The sequence below is a fragment of the Stegodyphus dumicola genome, chromosome 2 (genome assembly GCF_044657685.1).
Source record: "Stegodyphus dumicola isolate Sdum_Otavi_A_Nest chromosome 2, ASM4465768v1".
Classification (NCBI taxonomy): Eukaryota; Metazoa; Arthropoda; class Arachnida; order Araneae; family Eresidae; genus Stegodyphus; species Stegodyphus dumicola.
Genome location: NC_140769.1, coordinates 20,057,420 through 20,084,376, shown reverse-complemented (window position 1 = coordinate 20,084,376; position 26,957 = coordinate 20,057,420). Strand labels below are relative to the sequence as shown.

General features: G+C 31.6%; 1 protein-coding gene across 1 annotated transcript in view; it reads left to right on the top strand.

The window, feature by feature from the left end:
- Window positions 1-26,957, top strand: part of PIG-S (phosphatidylinositol glycan anchor biosynthesis class S) — a 105,531-nt gene that overhangs the window by 50,726 nt on the left and 27,848 nt on the right. Inside the window, exons 8-9 of the mRNA XM_085810504.1 lie at window positions 18,554-18,671; window positions 25,051-25,140. Of these exons, the coding sequence (XP_085666630.1) occupies window positions 18,554-18,671; window positions 25,051-25,140 (208 nt within the window). The remainder of the gene's footprint in view (window positions 1-18,553; window positions 18,672-25,050; window positions 25,141-26,957) is intronic.

Genomic DNA, 26,957 nt, shown 5'->3' with positions numbered 1-26,957 from the left:
ATCACATGTAATTGATTTTGTTAGCATAAGAACATGCATTTATGGTCTGAGTTCTTTTTAAGAGGCTTATTTAAACCTTTGTCTGACTTTGTAGTTACTTTCAGACATAGCAATAATTTGCTTTACGTCTGTATGGGAATTTTGGACTATTTAATTTTTACCAGATCAAATAAATCCTCATAGGTGCATTATGAAGAGGTTGGCAAGATAAAGCACGGAGAGACTAGTGAGAACATTGGATTGCGTATTGAGACAAATTTCTAATTGTTATAAAAGATGCTTAAAGAGAAGGAAATTGATATAAATTAGCCAAAATGTCTGGGAAGGCTTCAAATTAAGAGGACGCATAAATATTTTGTTGAGTGTAGTGGTAGATTTTAATGTGTAATATTCTAATATCGTTTAAGAATCAATATCATAAATTATGTGTATTTTAAACTGTGAAATTTTATTAGATTGAGATTTTAATAGAGCTTTTTAATAAATATTGTTAAAAATTAAATAAAATCTAATAGTGGCCATGTTAATCCATGAGGACTAAGATTATCTAACTAGCTAATTTAATTAAATTATTTATAACTAACTGCTCACCCTTAAAATTTATATTTGCGTATTGAAGGAAGTTATTATGTTTCATTTATCCTTACCGTGGTCACAAGATAAAACTCAAAAATGTAAAATTCGTGTAAAACTTATTCTTTGCATTTAGTGAGACTTGAAATAATACAAAACAACTTAATCATGCTTTGGCTTATTGGAACCTTAAAGTATATTACTGGGTTACAAACCCTGGAACTCTACACGAAGTAACAACACTAACTGCGTCAGACAGAGCCTCAGCTAACTTTCAAAACTTGCCAACCACACCTAGATTAGGCCTTTCAGGTTTGTTCTGATCAGGTCTCTCGCCAGACAAACAGCAGAGGTGACAGCAGCCAGTCTTTTGTTATGAAAGATGCTGATTATGATTTTTACTTCTCATTTTAATCTATGCCACTTGACATAAGCTATGTGTATAATGCATTATTCTTGCTATTCAAACCTCTAGACTGAGCAAGAATGAGACAAAATGACACCACACACACATAAAAAAAAAAAAAAAAAAAAAAAAAAAAAAAACATAAAGCCAACTGTTAGTAAAATGTAAAATGTTAATAAAATGTCACTTATTTTCTTTCAAATATGTCCAACTATATATTTAACGCTACTTGATAACTTTCATAAAGTTTATTTTATTCTCAAACTTATTAATAATTATGTTAATTATGTTTAATATTAATGCATCCTACTTATGAATCTATTTTATTTTATGATATTACAAAAGTTTAGGCATAGGTAATATTTTTAATTAAATTTATTCAGATCCCATTTGCTGACAGGTCCTTAATTTTTTTCATTAATGGTTCTTAAAAGTACTTAATTTCCGTGTGCAGAAATGTGTACAAACCCTGCTTATAAAGAACTTATATCTCAAATAGCTTAGGGTCTCATCAAGTCTAAATCTGGTCCTAGATCACTGTATTATTAGCATTAGCCTTTTATGTATTTGTGATTTAATATAATATTTAAATTTTGCTACTGTCTGTAGGAGGATATTTTTTTTAAAACTTGAAAGGGCTATTAGTCTTGAAATGTGATTTTGCATTGTTTTACTTTTCATTCGAATCTGTTGCCATTTGGCAAAATGTAAGATATTTAACGTGTCTGCTATTGGCAAATAAATTAAACTATTTAAGTGCAATAATAGTAGTTTTAAAAAATATTTTTTTTACTTATAATATGATTCAGTTAAATAAAAATGCATTTAATTCATGATCTATCAAATTAAAAGCATTAAATATTTTTATAGAATTATGTTATATATTTTTGCATTATACAATGTTTCCATGTCAGTCTAAATGTATCGTTGCGTGAGTACGGGTTCATAATAGATTGAACGTGCAAGTCCAATAATAGGTCAATAATTTTTTTTTTTTTTTATTCTTTAATCAAAAGAACTCTGGAATTTTCCACAGAAATATTCGTACAAGTGTTATCAATATCACAGAGTACAAACAGTAGTTACACTTCAAACTACTAAGAACATTAAATACAACGCAATGCAAAGCAAAAGCTACTCAGATTTCATGCTGAACTCGGAACAATAACAACAGCAGCTAACTAAACAACCGAGAGCAGATACTTTCTCCTCGACCTTAAATAGTTTTCAACTGGCTGCACAAGATATTTCTAGTATTTTCTGTTTCTCAAAATTACTTGAAAGCAATAAGAGGATGGAATTATGGTTACAGCTAACAGAGTGGTTAATTTCATTTATTCAATTTCAATACAAATTTCTCAGATACTAATTTACTCACTGTTAAATGCACATGTCCCTGTATTCTTCCCTTTTCCAGCGTAGCTTTCTGTTAAAAATTTGTCTTGCGCTACATTACGATAAAACATATCACACTTTAAAATAGCCCTTAAGGTGACCTTTAAAATCTGAACCCTTTCAGATTCATTTTTCTTTTTTGCTTTTATTTAAATTTGCATGGATGTTATTCATTAGATTTCTGAAAATCATCCATAATGAATATTCCTTCCAAAGTTTTTGTTTCTGTAATGGTTTTGTATTTTATCATATATAAATTAATTAATCAATTATGATCAGTAAATAAAAAATAGTGAAAGCATTAAATGACTAAAAATATTTAGGATTAGACTGCATTTAGGCTGTTTGCTGTTGAGAACTAATTTCGGAATTAAGTTAAGGTAACTTCGAATTTTAGAAGTTTGTAGAGCTTTTGCCTTTTGTACTTGTTGAACATTTAAAATGCTGTGGTTCGAAAAACAAACATTTATTACAGAGCAATACGCAGAAATACACACAGAGAGAAAAAAGTTTATGTTTATGTCATAACACAATTAAGAGGCAATCGGCCTAGTGCAGCCTTTACCAATGTATTATAGATAGGGTATCTTTAATGATGAGTTGAATCCAGTAAGGTGGAACGTACTTTTTTCACCTAGTGCAGAGTCTCTAGAAGAGAAGTAAACATGGTGCCATCTTTTGGCAAAAATTGTAGTGAGCGTGAGCGGGCCTGAGGACCAAACCCACAATGTGAAGATCTGCATCTTGAGGATTTCTGCCACTCGGCTATGCTCGTCTTGAGAGAAGCTGCGAATTAATCTTGATCTGCAGAGTTCAAAATAATCTCGATGGCTTGAAAAGCTAGACAAAGTTTCTGCATATTTATTTAGCTGATTTAATTCTCTGAGCTATTGTGGTTATTGATTTCATGAGATAAATCAAATTTCTGACCTTCGAAAATGTTAATGATTTCTGCTAAATTTTCCTGCAGGTTTTTCTGTTTAATTTTGTCAATGTAAAGTTTTTAGGCATTTCTTGATTAGATTGGGCTGAAGCTTAAAGGAATTCGGGAAAGTAATTTTTAGTGGGAATTTCTTGTGGATTTTCTATCTTCTCTAAAGGATTAAATCTTTTTCTGTATACTTTACAACCACGCGGGATTTTCGTGACAGTAAATGCAAGTTGGTTTTTCATCTGGTTTTAATTTACAGGTATTGGATCTGTGATTTTGTCCACACTTACAGCATCTGACCTTTTTAAAGCAGTTATTTTGGGAATGCCTGAACTCCTGGCAATTGAAACATTGAATTGGGTGTTTTCCGGGCTGATAATTTTCTATTGTGATGTTGAATCCAAACATATTGTTTAATTGATGAATTTTCTCTCCTTCAGAATTTCTTTTTAGTTCAAGGAAAATATAGGTAAATGGATAATTTGGTCTTCTGTTTTATTCGTGAATTGCTTTACTTTGATTATAGGTAAGCTTCTGTGTTCTAAGTGTGTGTGAATTGCTTGCTCGGTGTAGGATCTTGGGATATTCTTAACTTTAATTGAAGAGACTGAGGAAATTTGGTACATATGAAAATTAATCTGTGCTTTCTGGAATTTATCAACTGTAGCTTTATAATCAGCTTGGGTGGTAATGTAAAGGAAAATCTGTCTGGCTTTGATTGTAACTTCAAATTCGTTTTTACATATTCCTCTGCGCATTTTGTCTATTTCAGGCCGATCAACATCGTTTTCCGGAATGACTAATGGGGGAATTTTCGTTTTATTTTCTGGGTTATTCTGTGTTTTATTCGTTAGCGTTTCATCTGTAACTTCCATAGCTTCGTTATTTTCGTTAAGAGTTTCAAATCTGTTATTTTGCGGACTTTTTGGTGGTTTTTCCTATTTCCTATTTCTAATATAAATTATTTTATTCGAAATTATTTTATTTTTTCTAATGAAGAGCTCTTAAACAACTTTTCGCTTTTGGGATTATTAAATGGTTCTAAATTTGGCGACTTATCAACATTTTGGCGATTTTGAGATCAGTTTCTTTTGAAAATTTTTCATTTCAAAATCTGGGAATTCTTCGACGATTTTTTTTTTAAAACCATTGTAACATTGCTAAATTTCATTAAAATAATGGTAATATATTGAAATTATATTAAAACATAACATTAAAATAAAATTTTTTTATTTTTTGCTGTCATATTATATAGTTCCATTTTGGCGATTTATTATACAATATTTTGAATCTGAAAAATAAACAAGGTATAATGCTATAAAGCACAATTTACAAAACAGTTCTTAGCAGAAGGAAAATATTTTTTTAGTTGCTATGTAATTAATCAGAAATATATTCTTTTTAATTTTTTGTATGGTAAGAGTTTTTCATGTTATTGTGTCGGAATATTCAGAATTCTTGGAATACGGATCAGTTTTCTCTATAAAATTAATTTTACACTTTTCCCTTCTTATTTTTTTCCCCAAAATATTTCTGGCCTTCTGCTGTTATAGAATTCGTTGGAGTAACTTTTCTTTCCAGAAAGATTCCAGAAAAATGTGACAAAATGAATAATGTCTCCATGCTATTAACATGTAATGGATGTATTTTACAGAAGTTTGCGATGAATTTCTTACTTTTTGGAGAATATTATGTTTTACTTCTGATACTAACATCTTTTTCTTAACATGTTTATCTCTCCCTTATTTTCTGTACTTTTTACTAGACACAAGCATGGAAAATATCAAAAATGCTTCTAATCTTATGACATAGACAGGCATTATAGAAAGGAATTTTTTCATTAATAAAGAAATTCAAAACTGACAATTTAAAAGATTCATCTAATACAGTCAAAAGTCTTTAATGCGGACTCGTCGGGACTTCTGCAATTCGGGATTATCGATTTTTCTGGATTATAGATCGTCAGTTTATATCTGGTAAGATGGCATGCAGAAATTATAAAATTAAAAATATGAAACAATAATTTATGAAATAAAGAACAATTATGATCTAAAGAGTATCAAAATTTACAAAAATAAAGCTTAATATTTATTTGTATACTTTATTAAACATTTCTTTCAACGCGCGCATGCGTAAAGCATGCATTACGCATAGTCGAAATTAGAAAATTGTAGCCAGAAAACTATTTGATGTGTATTCGTAATATTTAAAATGAATTTGATTTAAATCATATCAGAGTAGAGATGAAATACTACATTTAGTAATGAACTATAAGCCAAATAAAATAAAAACATCTGACCTGAAGATAAGGATAGTGCTGACAGATCAACTTCCAGTTCATTGTGCGCTGCAACGTTCCCCTTCCCCCGCAGAGCAGCGTGAAATTGATAAACAGATTTCGGAATGGTTAGGGAAACAAAGGATATGCCTTTATCCATTTTTTGCAGCAATTCCACTTTTTTGTTTGATGGACATCTAAACATGCTTTCGCTTTGTAAATCCTTTGGCAGTATCCGGCATCGGAAATTCTATTTCACATAATCGAAAGTTCAAGCTTACTTTTATGAAATTGCTCTAACAGTCTGCAAAAAATAATAAGCCAGATGCAAGTAGAAGATTAAGGAACAACGTAATCTGCAACATTAACTGAATTAGATAATTTTAGCTTAGCCTTTACCATCTGTTATACATTAAACGCACATGTGTAAACTTATTATGCTCATGCGTATACGCATATGCGCATATGTAAAGGTATTACATGCATGCAATGCATGCGCAGAAAGTTTGTAGCTTTGAGGTCCGGATTGTAGATCATTCCGGATTAATGACTTTTGACTGCATGTCTTAATGCATTATACACATAGCTGGAAGTAGGCATTTTCCCACCTGGTACAATCTCTGGGGGATCTTAAATTCTTCTGCCTAATGCCTTTCTAAATTCTAAAAGTTTTGTCAGTTCTAGTTTGTCAGTTTTGTCAGTTCTGTTGCTTGGTGTGTCACTAAATTCTAAAACTTCTGCCACACCAGTTCTGTAACTGGCCCTTACGATATATATTTCATATTTCTTCTGAATGTTCATCTGAATAATGAAATAAAATTAGCAGCTTTTTCTATACATTCTAAATGCATTTAGTGTTTTTAGAGTAATTGAAATCTTTAAACCAAAAAATTCTAAAATGAAAAGGAAATGTGTTGAAGAATACATAATGAGAAAGAAAATTATTCTTCAAAGATATGTACAGTTAATATTATGTAAGTTACCCAATTGTTTATAATTTCAGCCTTTACTATAATTTCTCATTTTGATTTCGTGACCAGATTACAATCACTGAGACAGTTTTTAAACTGTGGTTTTTTGGAGTGCAAGACAGAGTGTGTTTCTGACTTCTATTTGTTCACTGCATTAGTTTCTTCTAGCTCTGATCATTTGTAATTATTCATCTTTGGATTATCACTGCTGACATTTGAATTTGTTATGAGAGTTCCTGAGCGAGTATAAATTAAAATTATATTTTATGGGCTTTGACCAGGAGTCCACAGAGTATAGTTTGAATTTGACTCTTCTTGTTGAATTACATCACATGTAATTGATTTTGTTAGCATAAGAACATGCATTTATGGTCTGAGTTCTTTTTAAGAGGCTTATTTAAACCTTTGTCTGACTTTGTAGTTACTTTCAGACATAGCAATAATTTGCTTTACGTCTGTATGGGAATTTTGGACTATTTAATTTTTACCAGATCAAATAAATCCTCATAGGTGCATTATGAAGAGGTTGGCAAGATAAAGCACGGAGAGACTAGTGAGAACATTGGATTGTGTATTCAGACAAATTTCTAATTGTTATAAAAGATGCTTAAAGAGAAGGAAATTGATATAAATTAGCCAAAATGTCTGGGAAGGCTTCAAATTAAGAGGACGCATAAATATTTTGTTGAGTGTAGTGGGAGATTTTAATGTGTAATATTCTAATATCGTTTAAGAATCAATATCATAAATTATGTGTATTTTAAACTGTGAAATTTTATTAGATTGAGATTTTAATAGAGCTTTTTAATAAATATTGTTAAAAATTAAATAAAATCTAATAGTGACCATGTTAATCCATGAGGACTAAGATTATCTAACTAGCTAATTTAATTAAATTATTTATAACTAACTGCTCACCCTTAAAAATTATATTTGCGTATTGAAGGAAGTTATTATGTTTCATTTATCCTTACCGTGGTCACAAGATAAAACTCAAAAATGTAAAATTCGTGTAAAACTTATTCTTTGCATTTAGTGAGACTTGAAATAATACAAAACAACTTAATCATGCTTTGGCTTATTGGAACCTTAAAGTATATTACTGGGTTACAAACCCTGGAACTCTACACGAAGTAACAACACTAACTGCGTCAGACAGAGCCTCAGCTAACTTTCAAAACTTGCCAACCACACCTAGATTAGGCCTTTCAGGTTTGTTCTGATCAGGTCTCTCGCCAGACAAACAGCAGAGGTGACAGCAGCCAGTCTTTTGTTATGAAAGATGCTGATTATGATTTTTACTTCTCATTTTAATCTATGCCACTTGACATAAGCTATGTGTATAATGCATTATTCTTGCTATTCAAACCTCTAGACTGAGCAAGAATGAGACAAAATGACACCACACACACATTAAAAAAAAAAAAAAAAAAAAAAAAAAAAAAAAAACATAAAGCCAACTGTTAGTAAAATGTAAAATGTTAATAAAATGTCACTTATTTTCTTTCAAATATGTCCAACTATATATTTAACGCTACTTGATAACTTTCATAAAGTTTATTTTATTCTCAAACTTATTAATAATTATGTTAATTATGTTTAATATTAATGCATCCTACTTATGAATCTATTTTATTTTATGATATTACAAAAGTTTAGGCATAGGTAATATTTTTAATTAAATTTATTCAGATCCCATTTGCTGACAGGTCCTTAATTTTTTTCATTAATGGTTCTTAAAAGTACTTAATTTCCGTGTGCAGAAATGTGTACAAACCCTGCTTATAAAGAACTTATATCTCAAATAGCTTAGGGTCTCATCAAGTCTAAATCTGGTCCTAGATCACTGTATTATTAGCATTAGCCTTTTATGTATTTGTGATTTAATATAATATTTAAATTTTGTTTCTGTCTGTAGGAGGATATTTTTTTTAAAACTTGAAAGGGCTATTAGTCTTGAAATGTGATTTTGCATTGTTTTACTTTTCATTCGAATCTGTTGCCATTTGGCAAAATGTAAGATATTTAACGTGTCTGCTATTGGCAAATAAATTAAACTATTTAAGTGCAATAATAGTAGTTTTAAAAAATATTTTTTTTACTTATAATATGATTCAGTTAAATAAAAATGCATTTAATTCATGATCTATCAAATTAAAAGCATTAAATATTTTTATAGAATTATGTTATATATTTTTGCATTATACAATGTTTCCATGTCAGTCTAAATGTATCGTTGCGTGAGTACGGGTTCATAATAGATTGAACGTGCAAGTCCAATAATAGGTCAATAATTTTTTTTTTTTTTTTTTTATTCTTTAATCAAAAGAACTCTGGAATTTTCCACAGAAATATTCGTACAAGTGTTATCAATATCACAGAGTACAAACAGTAGTTACACTTCAAACTACTAAGAACATTAAATACAATGCAATGCAAAGCAAAAGCTACTCAGATTTCATGCTGAACTCGGAACAATAACAACAGCAGCTAACTAAACAACCGAGAGCAGATACTTTCTCCTCGACCTTAAATAGTTTTCAACTGGCTGCACAAGATATTTCTAGTATTTTCTGTTTCTCAAAATTACTTGAAAGCAATAAGAGGATGGAATTATGGTTACAGCTAACAGAGTGGTTAATTTCATTTATTCAATTTCAATACAAATTTCTCAGATACTAATTTACTCACTGTTAAATGCACATGTCATTGTATTCTTCCCTTTTCCAGCGTAGCTTTCTCTTAAAAATTTGTCTTGCGCTACATTACGATAAAACATATCACACTTTAAAATAGCCCTTAAGGTGACCTTTAAAATCTGAACCCTTTCAGATTCATTTTTCTTTTTTGCTTTTATTTAAATTTGCATGGATGTTATTCATTAGATTTCTGAAAATCATCCATAATGAATATTCCTTCCAAAGTTTTTGTTTCTGTAATGGTTTTGTATTTTATCATATATAAATTAATTAATCAATTATGATCAGTAAATAAAAAATAGTGAAAGCATTAAATGACTAAAAATATTTAGGATTAGACTGCATTTAGGCTGTTTGCTGTTGAGAACTAATTTCGGAATTAAGTTAAGGTAACTTCGAATTTTAGAAGTTTGTAGAGCTTTTGCCTTTTGTACTTGTTGAACATTTAAAATGCTGTGGTTCGAAAAACAAACATTTATTACAGAGCATTACGCAGAAATACACACAGAGAGAAAAAAGTTTATGTTTATGTCATAACACAATTAAGAGGCAATCGGCCTAGTGCAGCCTTTACCAATGTATTATAGATAGGGTATCTTTAATGATGAGTTGAATCCAGTAAGGTGGAACGTACTTTTTTCACCTAGTGCAGAGTCTCTAGAAGAGAAGTAAACATGGTGCCATCTTTTGGCAAAAATTGTAGTGAGCGTGAGCGGGCCTGAGGACCAAACCCACAATGTGAAGATCTGCATCTTGAGGATTTCTGCCACTCGGCTATGCTCGTCTTGAGAGAAGCTGCGAATTAATCTTGATCTGCAGAGTTCAAAATAATCTCGATGGCTTGAAAAGCTAGACAAAGTTTCTGCATATTTATTTAGCTGATTTAATTCTCTGAGCTATTGTGGTTATTGATTTCATGAGATAAATCAAATTTCTGACCTTCGAAAATGTTAATGATTTCTGCTAAATTTTCCTGCAGGTTTTTCTGTTTAATTTTGTCAATGTAAAGTTTTTAGGCATTTCTTGATTAGATTGGGCTGAAGCTTAAAGGAATTCGGGAAAGTAATTTTTAGTGGGAATTTCTTGTGGATTTTCTATCTTCTCTAAAGGATTAAATCTTTTTCTGTATACTTTACAACCACGCGGGATTTTCGTGACAGTAAATGCAAGTTGGTTTTTCATCTGGTTTTAATTTACAGGTATTGGATCTGTGATTTTGTCCACACTTACAGCATCTGACCTTTTTAAAGCAGTTATTTTGGGAATGCCTGAACTCCTGGCAATTGAAACATTGAATTGGGTGTTTTCCGGGCTGATAATTTTCTATTGTGATGTTGAATCCAAACATATTGTTTAATTGATGAATTTTCTCTCCTTCAGAATTTCTTTTTAGTTCAAGGAAAATATAGGTAAATGGATAATTTGGTCTTCTGTTTTATTCGTGAATTGCTTTACTTTGATTATAGGTAAGCTTCTGTGTTCTAAGTGTGTGTGAATTGCTTGCTCGGTGTAGGATCTTGGGATATTCTTAACTTTAATTGAAGAGACTGAGGAAATTTGGTACATATGAAAATTAATCTGTGCTTTCTGGAATTTATCAACTGTAGCTTTATAATCAGCTTGGGTGGTAATGTAAAGGAAAATCTGTCTGGCTTTGATTGTAACTTCAAATTCGTTTTTACATATTCCTCTGCGCATTTTGTCTATTTCAGGCCGATCAACATCGTTTTCCGGAATGACTAATGGGGGAATTTTCGTTTTATTTTCTGGGTTATTCTGTGTTTTATTCGTTAGCGTTTCATCTGTAACTTCCATAGCTTCGTTATTTTCGTTAAGAGTTTCAAATCTGTTATTTTGCAGACTTTTCGGTGGTACGGTAGACTTGGTATTTTTCGCTGTTTTCTTTGAAGTTTACCAATCATTCTGATTTATTGTTTTATCATCTGTTTTAGAATTTGCGACCTCCGGAGTGTTCCGAATGCTTGCTAAAATTAACTGATTTTGTTGAATTTCTTCTTGTAATATTCCTATCTCTGGTGGGGAGGTAAATGACTCAATAGAGTTTAATTTATCGGCGATTTCGTTTTCTAATTTGAGTGTGAGATCTTTGGGGTTAGTCGGAAGCTGAGAATTAAAATATTCTTGCGAGATAGTTTGTGTTAAATTAGAAAAAACTGTGTTTGTTTACTACTGCTGCAAAATTTGAAGGGGAGGGTTTGAATTTCTTAGTATTATCATCTATTTTAGTATTATCGACTACCGACTTCCTTCAGTTTTCTTTTCTTTTCTCTGGGGTTTACTTTTCTTAGTAGAAATTAGAGTAGCAATTATACATTGAAGTGCCGGGTCATCTGAAGCAATTACAGGCATATCTTTGGATGTAGTCGATTTTCTTGAACAATCAAATAAGTAGAATCATTATCGCTATCATAATTGCTGAAAGTAGCATGCCAAGGTATTTTGCCCCTATCATGTGGTTCGCTATTACTAGCCATATCTATTAGAACAAGCAAAAATGATATTTACCAAAAATCAAGAAGCGCAGTCTGAGACTCGTGCGTCGCAATCGAATTTGTAACTCAGAATCTCATGTTATGAGAGAAAAGGTGACTGACTGACTGATTGGGTATTCCAGTTTCTCCAGATCAATCAATTTATTGCCACATGGGAGCATATGTTAGACTGTGAGTACATTAAACCCACTGGCAATAAGAAGATAGGTAAAAGGGAACCGGAACATCGCACGGTCGAAAATCCAGCGAACATGAACAGACAAAATGTGGTGAGTATATCATCATAATTCTGTGTGAGAAAGGAAAGCGAATACAAAAAATAGGAGGGGGGAACGAAAAATAGAATAACTTTTTTACACGCAGGAAGTCTATATGCAATATATACACTATGTACATGTAGCTACGCACCAGTAATCCTAAGTAGGAAAATTTGAATCTTTGGCAAGGTGGACCGCTAACGGTCTAATATTACAGTCCTCCTCCAAAATCGCATAATTGAACATGTTCAGATTTGACAGATGTGCACAGTTAATTGCCTGGTAAAAACTTCTATTCAGCTTATGAAGATGGTCTTCTATGGTACTTAACTTCAGGTCCTTATGTAAAGTTGGCCGTATTCCTGGTGGGTGATGTATAAGTTAAAATCAGCCTTATGTTCATGATGTAACCAAGCAGTTTTCTGCATAGGTCTAATCTAGAATATTTGTTCAGCAGGGGCTTTAAGCTATTTATTACTGTGAAGGCCTTTTTTCTGATGTTTGTGATATGGTTTTTCTAGGTCAGTTTCTCATTAAGTGTAACCCCAAGGTATTTTGCATTTGACACTTGTGGGACCACTTCGTTGAACAAGTAGAATTTTCTCTTGATCTGAGTCTGAGTGTGTTTCCTTCTAACTATGAGCAATTGGGATTTTTGGGCATTGATTGAAATTCTCCACTTCGTACACCAACTTTCAATTTCTGGCATAATGTCTTATAGTTTCTTTACTGCGTGGTTGGCGTTAGTAAACCTCACAGCTGAAGCTGTGTTGTCTGCGTAACAGCCTAAGAAGTTATTTCAGTCCAGGTGTGTCCAGGGAAAATCAGCAACATATAGAAGATACAAAATAGGTCCTAAAACGACCCCTGGGCCCCCCCCAGCATTAATCTTTCATGTATTAGTAGTATCTTTTTAAATGAAGACCTCGAAACTTCGATTGTTAATGAAAGAGACAATAAGTTTGACAATCTCGCTATCAATATTAAAGTTTATCAGCTTGTAAATAAGCCAGACACGGTCAAAGACACTTTTGTCACGTCCAGCATGAGAATGGCAATATTCTGCGTATGGTGCAGAGCATCGCCACAAAACTCCACAAGTTGAATAAATTGTTTGGTGGTGGATAAGTTACTCCAAAATGCGAATTGTTCGGGCGGTAGCACGTCAAGGAAGGGCCGCAGCCTGTTCAGGCCCTTCCTTGATGAAAGGTCCGTATTCCAGGCGGGTGATATTCCTGACACAGAAAAAGTTTACAGAGGTTATATATCTATAACTTTACAGCAGATCATAGTTTAGCAAATCATAAACAAGACACATAAAATAATCAATAAAAAATAGCATAAAAAAATATAAACAAATAGAATGGGATTAAGTTTCAGAATACATCAGATCTGACAGAAAGCTAATGCATCGGACGTAACAAAAAGCTGTAATTCCTTTTAACTAATAAGAATGCGATTACAAATATCTCAACACTCCCCCTTAATCCTCTCACAATTTCCACGGGCAATGTAAAAGTAGCAAAATTTGTGCAACCCACGATTTCCGCAGGGATGAATTTTTGCCGTCTATTTAACTGTGCAACCCGCTCTTTCCCCGTTCAAGGTTTCCTTTCAGCTTTTCTGTGATGTTTAATTGTTTATTTAGATGTGGGCTAATAGATGGTGTTAGTTCTCCATATTTCTGCGAAGTATAGAAGAATACGTAATGTAGCATTTTTCGCGCGCTTTTGAGAGTGCAAAGATGTCTGGCTGGAAGCATTTTGCAAGTGATATAACCTATATTCCTAAGAATATTTCCAACACTGATAGTAGTTCTGACTCTGATTTCTAGTATATTGAAGAAAGTTATAGCAAAACTGATGAGAATTTCTAGGATTCCTCTGAAGATAGTGATAAATCTGAAAATTCAGTTTCTATTGAAAACATTCTACAGTAGTGCAAAATTTATATGCAAAATATTACATTATGCAAATATTTTCATTAGCATATATGTTTTACCTTTGTATTTTATAAAATAAATCTTAATTTAACCAATATTAATTTTCAAAATTTTCCTTTTATATCATTATTCTTCAATTTCAGTATTCTGAAAACCTTTTTTCTATAATCTAATTCTGTATTGAAAAAGAAAAAAAAAAAAAATCTTTTACAAAATTTTTTTTTTATATTTTAACTCTATATTTAGATTTGAAATATGTATTAAAAATACCTATTTTGATAAAAAGTATGCAGTGAGAGAGTTAATCGCACATTATATAAAAGATAGAAAAATTACAGCTCAATGACAATAGTTCCTAGAATTTTGTTTTGGACAGAGCCTTTGTTAACATATCTGCAATTTGTAAACTTGATTGTACATATTAAATTTTAATATTATTGTCTTTAACAGTCTTACAAGTGAACTTTAATTTTATATCTATGTTTCAACCTACCTGAAATGTTTTCATTAACAATACTTTTAATACATGACTGGATATAAACATTTTTAACACTGGAAATTTCATTTACTACATTTTTTATCCATAAAACATCTTGAATACCTTTGCATAAAGCAATTCTTTCAGTTTCTGTTGATGACAGTACAATACACTTTTACTTATTACAGCACCACATAATAGGACAGTTTGAAAACATTATAAAGTAACCAGTAACTGATTTCCTATCTTGAGTATCTCCCTCCCCCAATCTGCATCTTCATACAAACTTAAGTTTGCCCTTTCCAAATCAACCTTTTGTATATCAAAATCCTTTTTGTATATCAATTTTAAATTTAAGGTGTTTTTCAAGTACCTAAGAATTCTCTTTAGAGCACACCAGGCAACATCAGTAGAATACTACTGCAGTTGGCTTAAGCAATTTACTGCAAATAAAATATCTGGCTTTGTAGTATATGCTAAGTAAAGTGAAGATCCAATTAATTCTTTGTATGGGCCATGATATGCATTTCCTTTCTGAAAATCAGCTGCTGTAGATTTTGGTTCAATGGGAGTTTGGGCAGTTTTACAATCGGACATTTTATCGAGTAATTTTTCAATTTATGATTTCTGATCTAAATATAAACAACCGGACTCGAACTTCAATCTAATGCCTAAAAATTCTGAGACACTTTCAGATTTTGACATTTGAAATTCTTTAGATAACAATGATATTATAATATTTGTTTCTTTTACATCCAAACCTGCAATTAATAAGTCATCCACATAAAGAGCCATAATTACTTTCTTACAATTTAGATTTCTGATGAAAATACATGGTTCAGAGTCCAATTGCTTAAAATCTAATTTAATAACAAAATTAAGAAATTTCTGATACCATTGTAGAGGAGACTGTTTAAAACCATATAAACTCTTTTTAAGTTTACATTTCTTACCACTCATATCATCATATCATTTGGGCTGGTCCATGAAGATGGTTTCAAACTCACCATTCAAGAAAACTGTCTTGACATCTAAAGTAAATATTTGTAAACCTTCATTATTGATAATTACCAGGATTAAACGTAAAGAGCACATACTAATTACTGGTGAAAATGTGTCTTTATATTCTATGCCTTTTTGCATGAAGCCACAAGCAACAAGCCTGGGTTTATAAGTTTCATCTCGTCTTTTGCATAGAACCCATTTACAGGAAACGGCTCTTTTATCAAGGAGTAAATTCTGTAGATCTCAGACGTCGTTATCTTCCATAGATTTCATTTTCTCGTCCATAGCTCTTTTCCGTACTTCTTGTTTCCATTTTGGTAGATTTACAATATCTTCAAATGTCAGAGTGCCTTGTTGTGCAAACATCACTTGATAAGTCTCAGGATTAGGATACTTAACTGGTTGTGTCTTTTCTCTTGTAGATTTCAATTCACTGTTATCAGTGTTTGAAATTGATTTGTCTTCATTTTTAATGCCATTATTTTCATTTTCGCTGAAATCAGAACTATCGGGAATGCGTTTTTGATTTTCTACTTTCTTCTTTTCTTCATTAAATTTAAGGTTTCTGGAAACAGTGATGCGTCTTGTTTCCGGTATCATTAAACGATATCCCATTGTAGAATAATCTACAAATATCATTCTGACAGATTTTTTATCTAGTTTCTTTCTTTGGGATGGTGGCACAAGAGTATAAGCATCACAGCCAAATACACGCATGTTTGTCAAATCAAGATTTTCACCATACTTCAGAAAATAAGGAACACGATTGTCAACTAAACTATTTGGGAGTCGATTATTTATATAATCAGCCATAAGTACTGCTTTAACGCAAAGGAATTTTTGGTGAATTTGCCTCCAGTATCATTGCTCTAACTTTTTCCAGTACAATTCTATTTGCTCTTTCAGCAACACCTTTTAGAAAAGGTGTATAGGGAGGTGCAGGATGTATTTTTACACCTGCTCTTTTAGCAACTTCATAAAGTTCTCCATTGACATATTCTTTGGCATTGTCATAGCGCAGTTTTGTGACAGTTGGATTCAATTTAAAGAATAGTTTAAATTCATCAACAATGTAACTTTTTTCTTTTGAACAGCAGTCTTATTTCCATAAATCGTGAGTAGTCATCAATTATAGTCATGAAATACTTTTCCCCATGGAGTGTTTGAGGTTCTATTGGACCACATATATCAGTATGTATAGTTATAAATGGTTTGGATTCTTTTATGCGAGGACCCTTTCCTATAGGTAGTGCACTTTGTTTGGCATGTATGCATTCTTCACAAAAAGATTCTTTTGCAGGAAGATTCATTAGTTTAAATTATTGATCACAACAGTGTTCTAATCTGTGCCATAAATCATTATTCTTTACTGCTAAAGCTGTAAGTAGATTTGGTGAAAAATCACTAAAATATTGTCTTCATTTCTCCAAATATCAAAATCTAAAACATTTGTTTTTGTTTTCAATGTAAACTATTTCATTTTTAAAAATTATGCTCAAACCTGCTGCTTCAATATTTTTGACAGAAATTAATTGTCCTTTTAATTCTTATGTTTGCCGCACTTCTAAAACCGCTGATTTAGATGTACATTTAACAGTTCCAGTCTTAGGCTTAATTGAGGTAAACCGTTCTTTGTGAAAAGACATGTGAGAAGTTGCACCAGAATCAATAATAAATTGATCATGCACAAGATTTCCAGCCATAAAAGATATTGCAGGTGATTCATACTTATTACTATTTGAATTTGCCTGCTTTTTAGAATTATCAAAACATTCACTTTTGAAATGACCAGTTTTCCCACAACTATGACAGACGCAGTTCTTTTTTCTACAGAATTTAGCGGAATGTCCTTTATGTTTACAATAAGTAGAAAACAGTTCTTTATGAGCGCTAATAAAAACAGAGTTGTCCATATTTGGTTTAGAATACTTATCTTCATTTTTGTAATCGAAAACAAGCGATTCAGAATCAATAAATCTGTTTGTAACAAAATCCAAACTCAAATTATCACTTGGCTGATTTTCTAGTCATGCCTTAACATTTTCATATTTCTTTGGCAATGACATTAAAATGCAAATAATAACATCAGAGTCACTCATACTTCAGATCCAGAGACGCGTAGATTACTAACCAAGTTCATTATGTTATCTCATTCACACATCTTTAGATTTTCTTATGGTAGCTAAACATTTACGAGTAAAATTTGACTCACTGCTCCTTCAGCACTATATGTAGATTGCAGTTTCTTCCATATTTTATGTGCTGTGTCTTCACTTTAAAGAGAAGCAAGAATATTATCATTTAAAAGCACAAGAATTAAGGCATTAGCCTTTTTTGATTTCAAAACATCTGCAGTTCTGTCCGCACTTGCTACTGTTCCTAAAAATGTATCCAATTCCTTTGTAGTAAATACTGCTTGAACCCTTTGACACCAAACAGTAAAATTCTTAGCGCAATCAAATTTGGCAACACCAAAAACTTTGTTTTTCACTTCCAGTTGAAAAAGCCATCATTCACGAAAAACCAAATCAAAATCACGCGAATGATAAATTATGACACTGGCATAGAAGGTTCAATGAAAAAAAATATCAGCGCATTCTAACTTTTGATGAACCACGCTCTGCTGTTGAACATTTAAAATGCCGTGGTACGAAAAACAACATTTATTACAGAGATACACACAGAGAGAGAAAAAGTTTACAGAGGTTATATATGTAACTTTACAGCAGATTATGGTTTAGCGAATCATAAACAAGACACATAAAATAATCAATCAAAAATAACATAAAGAAAATATAAACAAATAGAATGGGATTAAGTTTCAAAATATATCGGACCTGACAGAAAGCTAATGCATCGGACATGACAGAAAGCTATAATTCTTTTTAACCAATAAGAATGCGATTACAAATATCTCAACATTACTGTAAAATATTTACTTAATGGTTTTATTGCTCATTAATCTTTTAAAAATGCATCAAGAAGGCCAGTAAATCTTAAGTATGTATTTCACAATTTTTTCTCATTTACACCAAACAATGGCTTAGATTTTTGAATAACATATCTGGTATTACTTTTTTAACTGTGTATTTTCCCCCCTTTTAGATCTTGTACATGACTTCTTTACCTATACCTACCCAGATGTCTAGTGATGAAAGGGGGGAATTTGTTCTTAACTTGGAACACCTTCCTTCGCTTATAAACCCAGTTGAAGCAAGGCTTGGTATGGTTTCTCTCTTTGATTAAATATATATATTTCCCTTTTTTCTTTCCTTTCTTTTTTACATTTGTCTTGGACTGCATTTCAGTTGACCTGGATCACTTAATATTAATTATATTCCCCACCCCCCATGGTAGCCATGAATATACTAGTCTTAATCTTCTGAAGAGAATTGAATGTTTATTTATGTTAACTCTCTAAATAACCCTCTACATTTCCTTGGATTAAAAAATTCTTGAAAAAATTTCTGAACTATTATTCAAAATATATTTTGTCACATTAGACTGATAAAATAATCTTCAGGATTCAAGAGTTTTAATTATTTCTTTTACTGAATTTCATTTTTTTCCCTCCTTTGTGTATTAAATATGTGTATATGTATATTAAAAAATTATTCTTATCATTCCCACTCCCTTTTTCTTCTTTTTAGTTTTTAAAATAGAGATATTAGATTTTGCTTCAGTTAAAAGCTATTACAATTAGTAATTTTCCTTCTTTTGCTTTCTTTTCTTAATCTTATTTTAAGGATTTAAGATTTAACAGGGTTCGTAGCGGTCCTTACAAGTGCTTATAAGTCCTTATATTTGAAAATAAAATATAAAGGCCCTTATAGGTGCCTTCTTTTTCTTTAAAGCCCTTATTTTTTTGTTCTTAGTGCTTATTTTTTGCTTTTAGTGCTTTTTTTTAATCCTTTGTTTTTAATGAACGCGAATTTTTTCCCGGTACCAAAGCCGAAACTAAATAAACAACTTTTCTTCCTTATACGCAACGTCAGATAGTGAATCATACTCCTGGAAATTGCTTTCCCCCCCTTCCTCTGCATTAACGTAACCTATGGTGCGCACGAGAGTTCAGACGGGTGAACGTCGTTCTATTGGTCAAAGAATTGTGAAAACAGTAGAAAATTCTGGTACATTCGGTGTTCTTTTCCTCCCACCCAAATACTACACACGTTTGAATTTCTATCAAGATTTTAATAATTTGCATTCTCGTTCCGCATGGTCAGTTCATATTCGTGTTTATTATGATCGTTATGCTTATATTATGAGCATATGTATGAATATTTATAATAATATAGTTGCAGTAACTGCTGAAGTATAGATAAACTTCCAAAAACGGGTATGTTTTTACACAGATTAGCTTTCTAAGGAATAATATTCGGAATGGCTTAAATAAAAGGAAAGTAATTGAATAGTCAAAATAATTTCATTTTCTTTGCCAGTACATTATACAGTACAGAGGTTGGGAGTTTCTCCGCAATATCTCTAATATTGAAGCAGCGGACTTTTTGTTGTCACTGTCCAATCTGGATTGAATAGGACTAAAATTTTTGCGGTCTACCCAACCCAAGCGAAGATTGATTCTATTCCCGAAATTTAATACAATCTGTTGAAAATTAGAATCAGAAACACCCCAGAGTAGTAAGTGTCTTTCTTTTTCTTCATTTAGTTCTTTATTCTCCAAATACCGGCAGGTGTTGATTCCGATTGCGTAATATCACATATGGAAGAATTACGCCGCACGTATTGCGCAATAACGTTTGCGGTATTTTGCATTGATAATTAATTTTGATGTTCAGTCTGAGATTTGTTTATGAACACTTAAAAGAGTTTTACTGTGCTTTCTAAGCAGAATATTTCTCAGTTCCGTTGGTTTTTATATGATGCACATATCGAAATGTCAAAATCATTTATTTAGCGTAAATTTAAATCTAAAGAACAGGTACAATCTCCCCCACTCCTCTTTTTCCAGTTACTATCCGGAATATTAGGGAATTTCCGAGTATGCGGGTTAGTTAAGCTTTTACTGTTAAAGGATGACTGAATGAAGCAATTTCCCGTCTTCTGATTTCAGAAATGTGCCTCTTTTTTACTTAAATTACTTTGCTTGGGATATATGTTAAGGGAAAACTGGTATGCAATGAAAATTTAGAAAATATTCAGAATTTTAATTTAAGTTAAATTATTTAAATATTAATATGAGTGGAAAAATAAATTGTATTTATTATTAGGTGCCAAACGAATACAGTTAATATGGCTTATTATTATTTATTTTCTATATTTTCAACTGAAATATCATCATTAAATTTTGTAATCTAGTTTAGTTCTGCATAGTTTTTTTTTCTCTCATTGTAAACTAATTTTGTTAATTAAAAAAAAAAAAAGTTAATTGTTTTCCATTGTTGAGGTAATGCTTTTATTCTCTTAATAAATATTGCATTGCTCATATTTTAAATTACAAGTGTAATTTTTCTTTTAAGGTTATGCATTTGTGTATAATGTAATTAGACAGGTGCTTATTTTTTCCTTAAAATGTGCTTGAAAAGTGCTTATAGGTGCTTATTTTTTTAACTAAAATGTTTCTATGAACCCTGTTTAAAAGTTTCAAGAGATCCAAAAGCATTTCAGATGTGAGAAAATTTGGGATTCTTCTACCTTTAGTTTATTTGAATAAACAGTAAAATTCTGATTATCTGTAACCAGTTGAACTACAAAGGTTTGTAATCTGCATTCAATCTTAGATGTAAACAAGCAGCATTTAAATTTTTGGAAAATTCAATAAAATAGATTTAACAGCAACATGGAAATAAATTTTTAAGAAAAATATACTATAGGTATAAACTAATTTGATTGAACAGTATTAATTAAAATTTTTTGTACGTGTGTCAGTTATCTTTTTTTTTCTTTTTCCTTGAGAGCAAGCACAAATTATAAACCTCTATGAATATTTTGTTTTAGAGAAGACCCTGCTTTTAAATGCATATTCTGCTTTTTTTTTTTTTTTTTTTAATTTTGTATTTATGTGGTTAACTTGTAAAGGATCTGTTGCTTCACACTGAATTTCAACATAAAAATGCCTCAAAGATGATTATTATGCTCAGCACAATGAGCTAGCTTGTCTGCATCAGTGGCACACAAAAATAATCTTTTAAAAATAACATTTGCAGAGTTTTTTTTTTAAGGGATTTAAAATGGAAAACACTGAAAAGAAAGGAGGAGTAAAGGACAGAAAACATTTCCCTTAATAAATGCAGAATTTAATTCTAAGACTTGATAGTATTGATTGCTAGTAAGTATTACTAATACTTGTATAATTGCATGTATGTGGAACATTATTCTGCCATACAATATCAGAAGTTGTGCAAAGTCTCAGTTTAGGGACAAGTAATACTGCTAAATCAGAAGTCAAACAACAAAAATCAGCATTATATTTAAAAAATTTTCACAGGACTAGTTTCGATGGTTCGGTAAAACCATCGAAACTAGTCCTGTCAAAATTTTGTAAATATAAGGCTGATTTTTGTTGTTTGACTTCTGAATTAGTATTTATTCGGCGTGTTATTGTGTCTTAATACTGCTAAAGTTCTTCACTTTGATTTATTTTTATAAAACAATTCCTTTTTTCCTCAAAATATTTCCAAATCATTTATCCTCTATCTTTATATTACATTTTTTTCTTGTACTGAAATGATTTCTTTTTGCATATATTTGTATTTAAAAATATATGAGCTTTGTATTCAGTATTGATTAAATAATTCTTAAAGTGTGAATGTTATTTTGGTTAGTTATTTATGTGCAAATAATCCAAATTGAATGCAAAAATTATGAAGGGTAAAGCATAAAAATACTCAAGAGATGCACAATTTTTTATCATCAGAATTCTCTAATCCTTCACACCCTTGGTCTCGCGATGGACCCTCACCCACACCCTCGCTCACACCCTTGGAATTCAATGGTTGAACTGCTTTCAAGATCTGTTCTGGCTAGTGACAATTCGTAGTTTAATCCCAGCTCATAAATTTGACTGATGATATTCACCTAGAGAGAGGCTAGCATGGCCTGCATTTGCTCAGTCCTTGTTAATGGCTGGGAATTTAGACAACTTTTTCTTTTGCCTATGTCAGTTATTTTTACCATTGATTTGCAAACAGGTATGATTATTCTTAATAGCTCAATATGATTTGGTAATTTCTTTCAGTATTATAAATAACAAATAGCCTTTATAATTTATGTTTATAATAATATAAAATGTAAAATAATCAAAGCATATAAATATGTAATTAAAATGAGCAGTTTTCTAGAATCAATTGTTATTGACTTGTGATAACACACATTGTCTAATATTTATTCATATAACCAGCTTAGGCTGTGATCTAAATTTGTATATTATTGTATTTTGAGAGTAAGTTGCTAGGTTATTTACATTTTAGACAGAATTATTTTTGATTATGGCAAAGCACATGAGGACTATTTGCTTAAGTAGTGTGATGCCTTTGTGGAGGACCTTCTGAGAGAAACACTTATATTCACATTATATGTTGGCAAAACCATGAAAACTTCCATGCAACCAGTGTGTTTCCCTGGATTTTAATCTGGCTCAAACTACCAATGTTCGGTGATCTTAGCCACTCAACTATTGATAGGCTCTTACCATTCTTCTGATTCATTGATGGTTCCAAAATAATACACCCAGTTTCTGGTTGTGAGTAAAAATTTGTTTAATATATTTTAAAATCTATGTCAAGGTTTTCTCAGAAACGCTTAAAACTATTTTGTAGACTCAGATACTGAGCTGTGAAACTGTACTTTTTATTTTTATTTTGATTTATTTATTGATTTGTAGAAGCTATTTTTAGAAAAGTAAATGTTAAGAAAGCATTAAAAACATATCAATGTGGGAACATTAAAAAAAAAAAAAGTTCCCTATAGTATAAAAATGCACTTCTTTCATACTTTTTTTAGATAACAATATCTGTGAAAACAAAATGTATTTAATTAATTTTTTGAGACACTTAATTGTATGGTTCATATGGTAGTAAAAAAGTTTTGAATTTTGATTTTAACCTTTAAAACCCCTATATGAATTTCATGAAATCCTATGATTCCACATAGTTTGAAGACAGCTCATCTATAAATATACTGAAGTGACAAAAGTCATGGGACAGCAATATGCAAATATACAGATGGCAGTAGTATCACGTAGAAAATGTATAAATGCGAAGTGCTTTGGCAGAGCTTTCATTTGTGTTCAAGTTATTCATGTGAAGAGGCTTTGACATCATTATGGCCGCACAACGAGAATTAACAGACTTTGAATGCGGAATGGTAGTTGGAGCTAGACGCCTGGGTCATTCCATTTCGGATATCGTTAGGGAATTCAACATTCTGAGATTCACAGTGTCAAGTGTGTGCCGAGAGTATCTAATCTTAGGCATAACATCCCACCATGGACAGCGCAGTGGCCGACCACCTGCACTTAACGACCGAGATCAGCGACGTCTGTGTAGAGTTGTCAGTGTTCACAGACAAGCAACACTGTGTCAAATAACCGCAGAAATCAATGTGGGACGTATGAGGGACGTGTCCGATAGGACAGTGCGGCGAAATTTGTCTTCCTTGGGCTATGCCAGCAGAAGACTGACTCGAGTGCCTTTACTGACAGCACGACATCGCCTTCAGCAACTCTCGTGGGCTCGTGAGCATATCAGATGGTCCCTAAATGAATGGAAAACCGTGGCTTGGTCAGATGAGTCACGATTTCAGTTGGTAAGAGCCGATTGGAGGGTTCGAATGTGGTGCAGACACCACGAAGCCATGGACCCAAGTTGTCAACAAGGCACTGTTCAAGCTGGTGGTGGTTCCATAATGGTCTGGGCTGTTTTTAGATGGCATGGACTTGGTCCTCGGGTGCAACTGAACCGATCATTGACTGGAAATGGATACCTTCAGCTATTTGGAGATCACTTACAGCCATTCATGGACTTCACGTACTCAAACAACGATGGGATTTTTATGGATGACAATGTGCCATGTCACCGGGCCACAATTGTTCGCGATTGGTTAGAAGAACATTCTGGACAATTCCAGCGAATGATCTGGCCACATAGATCGCCTGACATGAATCCCATCGAACATTTATGGGACATCATCTAGAGGTCAGTTCGTGCCCAAAACCCTGCACTGTCAACACTTTCACAATTATGGACGTCTATAGAGGCAGCATGGCTCAATATTCCTGCAGGGGACTTCCAATGACTTGTTGTGTCCATGCCATGTTGAGTTGCTGCACTTCGCCGGGCAAAGGGAGGACCGACAAAATATTAATAGGTATCCCATGACTTTTGTCACTTCAGTGTATATGTTTGTTCAGATGCTGTCAATTAACTGCATATTGATTTGAATCCACTTGTAATGTTTATATCAATTGAATTATGTGTATGAGTTAAAAATATGAATTACTAATGAGAGTAATGGTTAGAAAAATATATATATCAAGCACTTTGTGTGTTATTAATTCTTCATGTAAAAACTGTTATTTAGTTATTGACCTTCATTGATTAAATATCACATTTCTAGTAAGAACATTTTCCTTTTGACTGCAGGTTCAGATATTTCAGTGGATCCCAATCTCAACTTTGTTGTGTATATTCCAACTAAAGAACAGACACCTTTGCGGATTTATGATTCTAAAGGTATGCCCTCATTTCTTAGCTGCATTCATATGTTTTCTAATCTTACATATAATCTTATGTATTATGGTTCTAATCTTACATATAATGGTTTTTAAATCCTGATACAAAAGGAAAAAAAAAAAAAAAAACGTTATACAGCAAAGATAAGTGATGTCAGGAAATTCAGAGTTTGGTTGCTTTTAATTGATTTAGTTAAAAGAATTCAAGCATTGAAAAAATTAAAAAAGAAACGAACATTCTGCTATATTTTTAAATCAGAAAATATTAATGTTATATGGGCACGAGGGGGGGGAGAATCTTTTTAGGAAAGAGAGCTTCATCGTGCACTGCAAAAAACGTGCAAGTGCATGTAAATTAAAAGCAACTTTTGGTGAAAAGTATCACTATGCAAAATACAAAAACTGACAAATTTTTCTAACAATAAAAGCTATTATTGTTGAGTAGAATTCTTATAATCTGCATATCTCAGGATCAAAGTTTGTGTGGATTACTGAATTTTGCAGAGATAGGTCATATCTTTCTGAGGTTTGTTTACATCTTTACCTTTCCAATTTTTGTATTAAGTCTAGATTACTTACCTAAAATCCAGATTTAATGCAACTAAACACACTCACATATTAAGAATTATCTCACACCTTAAGTATTATTTAACAAGATTTATTGAACAAAAAACTATTATACACAAAGAAAATTATGGCAGTGTAAAGGAAATGCGTACTGCAGAGAGAATTTTTTTTAATGAAACAGGGAACTCTTTTTTTTTTCTTTTTCTTTTTGTATTTGTTTTAGGTTTTCTTTTTGTAAAAGCATTTAAGTAACATAGAAAAATTGTATATCCACCAATGAAATTACTTTAATTACTTTTCTTAACCCCTTACTCATCGCAAAATTTATTAAAAAATCATCAATTTTTTATTAATGTTTTTTAATGCTTATGAAATTTAAAATAAATTCATATAAAAACACTATATTTTTCATTAAATTTAACAGTTTTTTTAAGTATATAAATTTTTTTATTAACTTACCTTGTTTTATTTTATATTTGGCTTTCCTCTTACACTCAAGCTAGGCAGAAAAGCTTCAATACAGGCCTTTAAGATTACATGTAAATTTTGGAGAGAGAAAAATCACGTACGTTTAAATAACGCACATTATTATCTGCAAATGGTAAGGCTTTTATTCAGCATCAATAATAGCTGTAATATTTTTTTCAAAAATTAATAATTTTTCAGGGTATGGTAAAGTTTGAAACTTGATATGCACAGTCCTATATCGCAGTCTTTACAATAAATAATACCTCGTTTCTCTCCTAATTCGTTTTCTTTGAATTCTTCTTTGATGAACACACTTTACATTATCTGGAAGGTTTTTTTTTCTGTAAGTGGTACAGTTTTAATAAAATGTTGTTCAAATAAACGATTTGATGGCGTTTCACTCGAAGGTCAACCTCGTCTTCAAAAACTGATAAAAGTATGGTATTTGTCAATTATTTCATCGATTAAATCCAGTCTAAACTTTAGATGTGATTTTTTTACGCCTACTTTTTTATAAACTTGAAAAGCGTTGAAAATGGCTTGGTCTAAAAGGTGAAAGAATATTTTTTATAATATTTTTTATCACCGTTTCTTGCTACTTGATAACTAGAAAGATACTGATCTACAAGATCCACACCTCCCATTGTTTTGTTGTAGTCAATTACTACCTTTGGTTTTGTTTTCAGTTTTTAACTTTGGTTTTACCTTTTCAGTTTTCATTACTTCGACAGTTTCAGAATCATGAAAAGATGATTACATTGTTACTTCCTTCAGGTTTTTCCA